This window comes from Quercus lobata, chromosome 2 (assembly GCF_001633185.2).
Source record: "Quercus lobata isolate SW786 chromosome 2, ValleyOak3.0 Primary Assembly, whole genome shotgun sequence".
Classification (NCBI taxonomy): domain Eukaryota; kingdom Viridiplantae; phylum Streptophyta; class Magnoliopsida; order Fagales; family Fagaceae; genus Quercus; species Quercus lobata.
Genome location: NC_044905.1, coordinates 75,538,264 through 75,550,380, shown reverse-complemented (window position 1 = coordinate 75,550,380; position 12,117 = coordinate 75,538,264). Strand labels below are relative to the sequence as shown.

Here is a 12,117-nt window from a genome sequence, read left to right as displayed (position 1 = left end):
TATTTCTATTAGTGGCGCCTTAAATTTTTTTTCTACTGTAATTACTTTGCATTGAGGAGCCTTCTTTTATTTGGAGCCTTATGCCATTACATCAATTGCTTCTATGGTTAAGCTAGCACTGTTATTTACTTTGTTATTAATATTGATTAATATTTTTTCATTAATTTTCTACTTTCAATTTTATTTTGCCCTTGACCCAAACCGCCATTGATACAGACTACAGTTTACAGCTATCTTTGAAACAAAGCCACTGTTTAGATTCAAACAAACTAGCAATGAATTATGCTAGACTGTTCGATGATGTAATTTTTGGGAATATTGAAAGTGTCTTTAGAGAAACTAGTGGTGGGGCTTTAATAAGTCTTGAGCATGTGACACCGAGTGGCAATTGTATTCTTCACGTGGCAGCAAAATCTGGACATGATCAGATTATGAAAAGGGTCCTCAATTCACTTTATTCACATTCACCTTTGTATGCGACAAATTTCAAAGGCAACACAGCACTACATATTGCAGCAAGCTTAGGGCATCTTGGTATGTCACAGCTTCTAATAACTCGTGCAATAGACCAAGAAGCTGAAGTGAAACGGTTGCTACTAAAAGCTCAAAATGTGGAGCAGAACACTGCACTGCATCTTGCTGTAAAACATGGTCATCATGACATTGTTGATTTGCTAATTAGGAATGAGCCAGGGTTGACTTCAATTACAAATAAAGCTGGCGAATCCCCACTCTTCCAGGCAGTAGATCGAGGATTTTTTGAAATTGCCCTTCGTATCCTAGAAATTTCAGAATGCTCCGACGAGGGAAGGAACAAAATGAATGTCTTGCATGCTGCAGTCATTCGCGTAGAAATTAGTGAGTATATATCTTCCGAGTATCTATCTTCAAATATATGTCTCCTAGACGTTTTCTTTTGCTATATATATATTGGATGATATATACTTTTTTTATGCCAAAATTTAATTTATGTTCTTTTGTCTATCACGTGAGTCCATATATAATACCATAAGTGATAAATTTTGGACTTGCAACCTCAAAAATCATTCACAAGTCACATAAGTCCCTGTAAACTTTTGTAAAATAAGATGTCTGAGCTACAATAACCTTATAAATATACACAAATACTATACATATTCAAATCTATTTTTTTAATATTTCTTTACTCATGTTGAGATCTGTTGAAAATGTAATTAAAAATTGATAAAAAATAATATTTTAATAAAATGTAATGTAAAATAGATAATTAATTTGAAGTAGGTGTTTTTAAAAAGTGATTATATAAAATAGAAAAAAGTAAATTCTTATTCTAAAATAGACATGAATTTTTGTACAAGCTAATGTGAATATTCTACAATGTGTTGAGTATTTACTTCATGCAAAAATTTTATACATTTTAGCAAGAGAACTTAGCTATTTTTTCTATTTTACATACTCACTTTTCAAAACATCACACGTCAAATTATTTATTTTACAAAAAATTTCATTAAAATATAAATTTTCTTGATTTTTTAATTGTTTTTTTTTTTATTGCAAAACAACCACCATTCACTCTTCTTTCATCCTCGAGATATGTCAAAATAAAATGTAAAATGTATATTGCCAATGTAAATTTACACAGTTACTGTAACAACTATAACAACCATGTATTTTTACTGTAACAATTATGTATTTTTATATTACTCTGTATGAATTGAAGTGAGTGAATTTTGGACTTTGTTAGCTAAAATGTGGTATATTCTTATTATTATATAAGCACTGATGTGAATGCTCCTAACTTGTGTCTTGGAGTGATATTAAACTTCCTAGTTTTGGACATAACGTATGCCTTTTAACTAGAAATGTCATTTTATGTGTTATTTTTCGAAAAAAATTACACTTTATCCTCTTAAACTATTACATACAGAATGTTTGCCCCATGAACTATGAGAATATATACTTACCCCCCTAAACTATTACCCATATATTACTTTGCATCTCATTCTATAAATAATAGTTTAGAGAAGTAAGTATACATTCTCATAATTTATGGGGTAAATGAAAAATGAGTATAGTTTAAGGGGGTAAAATATGCATTCTATAGTTTGAAAAGGTAAGTGTAAAAAATGGTATAGTTTAGGTGGCTGTGTATGCATTCTTATAGTTTTATGGGTAAGTATAAAATGTGTATAGTTTAAGGGATAAAATGTAATTTCTCTTTTTTTTAGTTGACTAAAAAAAATTAATAGAAATTTGTCTATTCCATTGTAATTACTTATTACCCTCACACACCATATAAAAAAAGAAAAAACCACTGGCGCACACCAAATTATGAATGTAGGAAGCCAAATCTGTCATTAGCAAAATTGATATTTTATGATGGTATGAGAAAACCTGCAATATTTTCTTCTCCTATATACACTTTAGTGTTAGTTACTTTAATGTTTTGTTTTCGGGTATCATCAGCTATTCTTGGCTATTTCACTCAGAAAGTCGGTTTAAAACCATTCGCAGAGATTGGTTGCAGAATATACAAACCTGCAATATTTTCTTCTCCTATACACACTTTAGTGTTAGTTACTTTAATGTTTTGTTTTCGGGTATCATCAGCTATTCTTGGCTATTTCATACAGAAAGTCGGTTTAAAACCATCGCCAGAGATTGGTCGCAGAATATACAAACCTGCTTGAACATTTTTGGATTCCCACAACTGCAAACACGCAGACTCGACATTACCGGAGCAGGTAATCCATCTCCCTTAGGGATATATACTCGCTCTCTCTTTTTGTTCTATCATACTATTACAAGGTTTTTCTATGTTTCTGTTATACTGTAGACAGACTTGAGTCCTGAGAAACGGGTCAGTTCAATTGGATTTAGATTTGATCTAGTAGGATTTCGAACTAGATCGGATTTGGGCTAGAAACTAATTAGATTAAAACGAGTTGCTATTCTTATGATCTTTACCTTATCTTTGTGTTAGGAACCCACTAGTTCCAAAAGGAATGGATGGGAAACTACGGAAATGAATGAAAATTATATTTGAGTAGACTCGAGGTTCTCATTTCTCATCCTCTAAAAACAAGATATTGTCTATGAGCCTAGGCTTTGGGATGGGTATAGCTAATTCTTAACAACATGATTCTGTGTCCTTTGTAGATTTTGTGCGCAAGATGTTGGACAAATTTCCGAACGCAATTATGAAAGCTGATGACTTTGGCTGGACTCCTCTGCATTATGCTGCAAATTTTGGCAATTTCGAAGTTGTCAAACTATTTTTGGAAAATAATAATATTTCCCTTGCTTACGAGCGGGACATTCAGGGCATGTCTGCTCTTCACATTTCAGCCATGAAAGGACATTGTGATGTGATGAGCGCAATCATTGAAAAATTTCCATATACTTGTGAATTGCTAGATAACAGAGGTAGGACAGCTCTTCATCTTGCGGCGGAGAGTGGAAGGACAAATGCAGTGAAAATATTGCTCTCATCTTTAGCTTTTCAGGATCTCATAAATGAGCAAGAAAACGACGAAGGAAACACGGCTATGCATCTTGCTGCCATCAAAGGGAGATACAAAGTATTGAGATTGCTTGCACGTGATAGGAGAGTTGAAAAAAGGGCTACGAACAAGGAAGGGAAGACCGTAGCTGACATTCTTCAATTAGATAAGCTGCTTGGGTGGATTGAAATAATGGTAAGCCTCCTAAAACTATGATAAATTATAGATTTAATTTTCGCAAAAGTTTAAATTATTAAGAAATTATAAATTTAATCATTTAATTATATATTTCTAAGTTATCAATTCTCTCAAAAGTTTAAGTTATTGAGAAATGATAAATTTAATCTTCTAGTCACATACTTCTAAGTTCAAACAAACCATATGTATGGTTACTATGAATGAAACTATTTTGGAAAGATTTAATTAGGTGCAATTGCCACTCCCTGAATGTAAAAGTTAAGATGTTAAATTATTTTTTAACCTCTTACCTTCCTATTTCTTAGAAAAAAAAAATCCTTTTTACTTCTTTTTAATTATATTTTTATAATTATAAATTTTATATTTCATAATAAGTAATAATTACATGACGGGCTTGTTTGGTAACATTATTCTAGTAACATTGTTTAAGTATTATGGAAATACGTGTGAGTAAAAAAGTGTTGTAGAAATACATATTGTGTTGTTTAAACAACAAAACTAAACGGGCCGCTAAACCATTTTGGGAAAATGTCACTCTTTTGAATTCCTTTGAAAATATTATAGAGGGGGGAGATATTCATATTTTAAAATTTTTGTGAATACGAACCTTTTTAAATTAACAAATAATTCTATTACTTACATTTGATGTGATTAGCATACTTGTACTTTAAAAAAGTAAGAAGAATTGATTTTTAAAAAGCTATACGTAAAAGTTAAAAAACAAAAATCTAGCTTACAAACTTATCCGGTTGGAAACAATTTATCTAATTTTTTGCTGAAAATACTAATAAAAGATAAAAGTTAAATCAAATAAGTATGTGAATTACGTATGTGGGGCGCAAATGATTTATGGGCCAGGCCCATCTACCTAGGGAGAGTCCAAAGGCCCAAGCCGAGGAGGGTTATGGCCCAAGTTCAACGAAATAGCCTTTGGGTACCGCCGAGGGTAGTTCAGTCCTCGGCAGACCCACAGTACCCCCAAAGGGAAGGGTAAAAACGGTATAGGACTGGAACATGGAAGAAAGATCTAAAATATCCAGGAAAAGCTGCTGTTATTGTCATTTAATGTTCTGAACCCGACAGGGCCGCATTCTTTGGCTCTTACAACCACCCCCAACGACTTTGGGGGATGGACTGATGGGATAAGTATCAACCATGTAAAGATTGACCCTACACGTGGATGAAGGATAATGAACACAGGCAAGTATAAAAGGAAAACTAAGTAACTTTGGGAAGGGGCTGGGGAAAAAATGGCCAAAAACGAGAGCCTCCCAGCCCACCTCCAGGAGAAGTACTCTAGGGGTGACGATCGTTTAACCTTGTATGAACGCCATGAAAAACCCATCGCCTATCGATCAAGGCCTAGCCTTTCAAACCCACGCTCTACAAATGATATTGTTAGGGCCGTTTTACGTGCGAACCCGACACTGTTACGGTCCGCCACGAATCATGACCCTACAATTGGCGCCGTCTGTGGGAAAGGCTTGCGTGTTGGCGCAGGTGGTAGGTTGAAACAGTTCATCTGTTATTTCTAACCGTTGGTTATAGAGTTCAGGTATAAAATCTCACTAGGGGCTACGTTTCTTGACAAGGGGCTTGGCTGAGGAGCTAATTCCCCTAAAAGCTAAAGCTCCTCGTAAAGAACAAACTAGGCGCTTGGTAACGTTAACCGTATAGATAAACTCAAGGGGCTTGGCTGAGTAGTTAACTCTCCTAAAGCTAAAGGCCAGCCAAGGCCCCGTGCAAAGAGAAAACTAGGTTTTGGACAGAACCAAGGCATTGTATGGTCCACGGACTCAAGCCTCTGGGGAAACCAACCACCTGGATGATGGAAAACTAGGTTTTGGACAGAACCAAGGCATTGTATGGTCCACGGACTCAAGCCTCTGGGGAAACCAACTACTTGGATGATGGAAAACTAGGTTTTGGACAGAATCAAGGCATTGCATAGTCCTCGGACTCAAGCCTGTGGGAAAACCAACTACCTGGATGTGGAAAACTAGGTTTTGGACAAAACCAAGGCATTGCATAGTCCTCGAACTCAAGCCTATGGGAAAACCAACTACCTGGATGTGGAACCAACTATGGCACGTAAACCTCAAAATCCATCCGAGGAGGACTCCTAGTTCACAAATGGGTTAATACCTTGAATGCATAGATTCCACAATCTGCCCTCGGGTCCCTAGTGTCAAAGGGGTTGATCCGGTACGACGCAATTCATTACCCAAAAACACAATCAAAGTCCCTCGCTACTTAGCTACCCTTTCAGACGAATTATTTAGAGATTATCGTTCTCGGACATTGGTCTAGCATGCATCGCGTAGTACTCAGCGCTTATCCCGGTTAGTTCCAAGAATTTAATTTATTGAAAGTTACCATTGTTATACTTGATAATATTTGTGAGTTTAAATTATTAGGAACCTGTGTTAAAGCATTTTTTCTGCCTGGAATATCCTTAAGGGCAAGCTTGCATTTAATATTCATGCATAAAGTAGTTGTTACGGAGAAGAAAGATATGTATGGAGAAATAGACACATATTTTATTAAGACAAAGGAACAGTACAGTGTACAATGAAAAGCTGAAACAAGCTTACACTAAAACTGACTACATAAGTAAAGGAAAATACAAGCGAGTGGAGATAAGGCCGTGGGGACAGCTCAGAGGAGAGTTTGGCTACTGCGCCAAGTTATTGTCTAAGGAAACTATTCCTCGACACTTCTGCATGCCCATAACTCAGGCAGCCAAAGAACCTGACCTCAGGCTAACACCATCTACAGAAAAGGTGCTAGGAGCTTGAGGTTGGGAAGCCCCCACAAAAATTTGCCTGCTACAAGGCAGACAGTGCTGATGGTGGAAATTCCTTCTTTGGACATACCGAAAAACTGGCATGACCAGAACCTACTTCGGATTTTGACTAAAAGAGGGAAAAAGACCCTCTCCCCTATGACGAAAGGGAATGCTCCCTTGAACTTGCACCTCCTTGGCCCGTACCTCCCTACTCTGAGTCTCGGGGGGACATGACGCCTTTGTGGCGGAGGGAGCTCCTTTTTCCCAAGCCCTGCCTCAAGCATGATGAACTAAGGGAGGAATCTGAAGGATTTGTGTGTGGATAGAGCAACTTTCTCTCCTATTTTAAAAGATAAGGTGGTGGCATTTAATTCACGCAGCGTCTCAAGGAACGCTACAGACAAAACGTCTCTGGCACGATTTCCAATGTCGTCTGCAGCCCTGAAGATAAAGGAGTCTCGAGAAGGCGCACCTCGAACACCGGGACGCCCGAAAAATACCGCGTGACCTAAAATTACAAAAATACCCCCTAATTTGTGGGCCCAATAGATTCGCGGCCCAAGCCCGATTCAGCACAGGGGCCCAGGGACAGAACCAAGGCATTGCATGGTCCTCGGATTCAAGCCTATGGGGGAACCAAGTACAAAAAATAAAAGATACAAGTGTCGGACAGTACCAAGGCCGTGTATGGTCCTCGGACCCAAGCCAATGGAGAAACCAAACACGACAGAACCAAGGCATTGCATAGTCCTCGGACTCAAGCCTCTCAGGAAACCAACCACCTGGATGATGGAAAACTAGGTTTTGGACAGAACCAAGGCATTGTATGGTCCACGGACTCAGGCCTCTGGGGAAACCAACTACTTGGATGATGGAAAACTAGGTTTGAATTTAGTAAGATGGGCTACTTGATAAAAACGTCAAGTCACTTCGTCCACGGCTTAAACACCATAGAAGGTTAAGGCCAATAAGGGTGTAAGGAAGGTGGTGGAAGGCCCCAGCATTCAGTCGTATACGAGGGCTATTCATTTGGCAGGTGATATGTCCTCGGATGGTTATTTCTCACACGGCATCGAGCCTTTGGTTCTCTCCTCGGCTAGTTCCGGGTAAGTACTATTTTGTACGGGTCGGCCTTATTGTGCTAAGCACTTCTATCAAAGTTATGGCGATATCTATTTATTATCAAGTATTTTGGTTTTAGTCGCCATTGATTTAGATGCTATATCATTGTGCCGAGCAGTGCTTGCAAATTTATGAAAACGTAAAGACATAATATGCGAAATAAGGTAGACAACAATCTTTATTAATATGAAAAATTGCTACAACATACAAAAAGGGGCTCAAACGAGTCTATACAAAATGTGAACTGCCTAAGCAACCATTACATCTGTAGTACAGAAAAGTAAACTGTCAAGCGTCTTTTAAACTCGTCTTCAAAGTTTCTCCAATCTCCGCCTCATTGCTGCTCATACTAAGAGAGGGACTCACTTTAAAAAAAGAAAATGAATGAAGAAGAAGGAAATAGTAAGGAAGAAATCAATGACGAAGATGGAGGGGATGAATAAAGAAGATGGAAGACATGAGTAAAGAAGGAGGAGAAGAGGAGAGAAGAAATGAAAAGAAAGAAAAGGAGCAAAAGAGGGAGAAACAGAAGCACTTAGCCCCCGCCTTAGCCCTGACTCCTAACACGCCGGTGCCATATTAGGTACGCTCGTGAGGAGCCGGATGGTAATGATCTTGGTTGTTCTCGACTCAGTCACGTCGAAAGTTTGACGTGACGAGTCCCTGCTTTGGATTTTGACTGAAAAAAGGATGAGGTTGATTTTGAGTCTTCGCCATCCTTGTCCCGATCGAGCCATGATGAGCTTTATCGGAACGTGGCATTTTTCGGAGGGGTGGGGCTTTTGCATCCCTTGTTGTTACGGTAAAGTGTTTTACAATTAAGTGTATAAACCAGTGGGTAAACCGAATCCTAAGGGAGGCTAAGTATTTCAGAGTCTCAGGGAGATGAAAAGGGATTCTTGATAAAAACAATAACCTCCTCTCTTCCTTCTTATATAGAGGGGGGAGCGGGAGGCATTTAATAGGTTCAGATCTCCAAAGGGATCTGTCAACACAAACATGCCGGTTCCGTTTCTCCACCCCATAAAAATAAACCGTCGAATTAAAGTAGTCTCGTAAATAGTGATCATTCAAAGCGCGTTTTGGATACCCCAAGCGCTAAGAACGCATCAAGCGCGAAATTAAGAACTGTCTCGTAGACCGGTGCACCTCTTGGACATATGAGGAGCCGCTAGCATGTTTAATAGGCCGAATGGATTGGGCCGTAGGAAGAAGTTTGGCGTCACCCAAAACCCCCCTGTCCAGCCCAGAGGTTGGACAGCCGGGTTTTGAGGGGCTAATGTGGGGCGCAAATGATTTATGGGCCAGGCCCATCTACCCAGGGAGAGTCCAAAGGCCCAAGCCGAGGAGGGTTATGGCCCAAGTTCAACGAAATAGCCTTTGGGTACCGCCGAGGGTAGTTCAGTCCTCGGCAGACCCACAATACCCCCAAAGGGAAGGGTAAAAACGGTATAGGACTGGAACATGGAAGAAAGATCTAAAATATCTAGGAAAAGCTGCTGTTATTGTCATTTAATGTTCTGAACCCGACAGGGCCGCATTCTTTGGCTCTTACAACCACCCCCAACGACTTTGGGGGATGGACTGATGGGATAAGTATCAACCATGTAAAGATTGACCCTACACGTGGATGAAGGATAATGAACACAGGCGAGTATAAAAGGAAAACTAAGTAACTTTGGGAAGGGGCTGGGAAAAAATGGCCAAAAACGAGAGCCTCCCAGCCCACCTCCAGGAGAAGTACTCTAGGGGTGACGATCGTTTAACCTTGTATGAACGCCATGAAAAACCCATCGCCTATCGATCAAGGCCTAGCCTTTCAAACCCACGCTCTACAAATGATATTGTTAGGGCCGTTTTACGTGCGAACCCGACACTGTTACGGTCCGCCACGAATCGTGACCCTACAACGTAGAACCCACAAATAATATGAAAAATAAGCAAAAATTAAATAAAATAAATACCGGACTAACCTACAACTAGTAGGAAAAATAAGCAATATGTTGAATTATAAGTGCATCTCAAATGAGTGCTTATTGTCTTTTTAATATTTACAAGCTGAAAAAAAAAAAAAAAAAAATTTACCATTTATCAATGGATCTATTTAAAAAGAAGGAAATGTAATTAATTTATATAGTTGAATATACAACATATTAGTTTGTATTGATAGCATGTAGAGTAAATGCAATATATGTCACTGTGTGTGTATGTATATACACACACTGATATACTAAAGAGAGGCCATCATCACGTATATTTGAAGCTTAGTCTTGTAGGCAAATTCAATCATAATAAAATACTATTCTTAAATAATGACCAAAATTATTAGGTTCTAGATTTAGAACAAAGTAAAAGGAAGAGGATATGATATTTTGTTGAACAAAGATGCTAAAATATTAAAAATTTTACCGCATAAAATTTACAATTTGATATGGCAATAAAAAAGTGATTTGAAAATTGGATCATTTTTTTTTTTTTTTAGTGATTCATGTACAGCGCAACGGTTGGAAATGTTAAGGTTGTAGGGTAGTGTTTGTTACACTCACCCTGTTATTCGTATATTTATTGAACTCATAATTTCAATTAAATAAAATGTGTAATAATTTTAATTGAAATTTATAATATAGCATCTCCATATGCATTGATTTGTCAAATGAACTCGTCATACTAAATAGCTAGAGAGAGAAGCTTCTTGGATATGGATTAAAATGTTCGAAATTAAATCTAGCAAATAAATATATCAAGCTGATAAGATAGGCATGACTGTGTAGGGATCCATGCATGTTCCAACTTCCAAGAAAGAAATTAATTTGGTACTCATGTCAAAGCTGCCGGATCGAAGCAAGGCTTTACTGAGTTTGGAGAAAGAGGTTGAGAGACAGACAACGGAAGAGCAGATTGCTGAGAATGAAGGACATGAACAATTTAAAGAGTCACAGAGGATAGAACCTGCTGCAAAGGTCAAGGGAAGAACGGGTGGTGCAGCCAATAATATTGTAGATTTTGAGGAATTGAAAAAATACAATGTAGTAGTAATGACACTCATTACAACTGTCACCTTCGCAGCACTTCCAAGTGCCTGGTGGATACGACGGCAATGGGAAGGCAAATTTACAAAAAAGCAGAGACTTCAGAATTTTTATGATATTTGATACTTTTTCATTTGGTTCCTCAGCTTTCTCATTGCTTATTTACTTTGCCATGCCTGTAATTCAGAGAATGACCTTCATTCTGAAAAGAGTACAGCAAGTAGCAGTGTTTCTCAGTATGATCTCCCTTTCATTCATGATCTTCGCCTTTTCGTTTGGCGTAACAGCAGTCTTGGATGAAAAATCAAGTCTCTATACTCTTTCTAATATCAGTGCACTGTATGGCTGGGCTTTCCCCTTACTCGTGTTTGGGATTATCTTCTATATTTTCATAATTCCCCTGACCCACATTAGGAACAATTTATTACGACCGTTCTGATCGTGATCATCATTTCATCGTCTATCTATTTCAAGGGGGCTCGTAGTCTTAGCACCGGAATTCGTCTTGACATTTCTCCCTCAACACCAAATGATTCCTTTCCGGCAACTCTTCCGCAACCCATGTGCTCTGGCCGGCAGTTTGTTTTATAAGTTCTGTTTCTTTGTAATGCGATTTGGTGTATGGTCCTTTTCAGTCAGTCCTTTTTGAACACGAAAATAAAGGATAGATTGGAACCTATGTATTAATTAGTTTTCATGGATGGAATTAATGAGATTGATTGTTCTTGGTTTGTGAACAACGTACTGATCATTTTCCAAGATATATTGCCAAGTATTTTTGTTCAATATATATAATTGAATTTTTCTTCCTAGTCAGGTGCTAACATTGCTTGGTTCTGCTTTATCAAAATTGCCTGTGGAAGTGAAGGAAGCTTGAGGAAGACAATTATAACTTATTGTCCTTCTTATGATGAATTCTTATTCCTTTAAACAGGATGCTATATATGAAACACGGTCTTATCTAATTAACAGGAGTTCAGTTTATTTGAAGCCGATGGAGAAGTAACCAGATAAATCAATATAATCCTTAATAGGAAGGTCGATTCTATTTAATTAGGCACCCCCATAATATTGTCAATAAGTATAACTTAACATTGCTGGAGAATAAATTCAAACCGTATGTGATGTAAACACCCTTGTTTACATCCTCCAATAAATGAATGACACCTTAGATTTGTACAAATATAAGAATAGATAGCAATACACTGGGTCACAATCCTATTAACTCATATTTTCAAAACAAAATAGTCAAAAGAAAAAAAAAAAACTCATTGTCTTGCCCATTTAAAATTGGCTGCCGCCATCGAAGCCCGATGACCAAAGAAGATGGGTTTGAAGAAGCATAGCACTGCAGTGAAGCGAGTTGTGGAAGAGGAAGAGATCTTCTTCCCTCCGCAAAGAACTCCTCCATTGAATAGCTTCATGCTTGAAGACAGCTAGCTAGGGTTTCTCATGGCCATAAATGATGATGGTTGAGAAATGAGAATGAGGACCATTG

At 38.0% G+C, this 12,117-nt stretch overlaps 1 protein-coding gene across 1 annotated transcript; it reads left to right on the top strand.

The window, feature by feature from the left end:
• Positions 1 to 275: 275 nt before the first annotated feature.
• LOC115970862 (ankyrin repeat-containing protein At5g02620-like) lies at positions 276 to 11,316 on the top strand. Its single transcript, XM_031090482.1, has 4 exons — positions 276 to 858; positions 2,613 to 2,723; positions 3,139 to 3,677; positions 10,362 to 11,316. The coding sequence occupies exons 1-4, from the start codon at positions 276 to 278 to the stop codon at positions 10,740 to 10,742; spliced, it is 1,614 nt and encodes a 537-aa protein (XP_030946342.1). The 3' UTR covers positions 10,743 to 11,316.
• Positions 11,317 to 12,117: the final 801 nt, after the last annotated feature.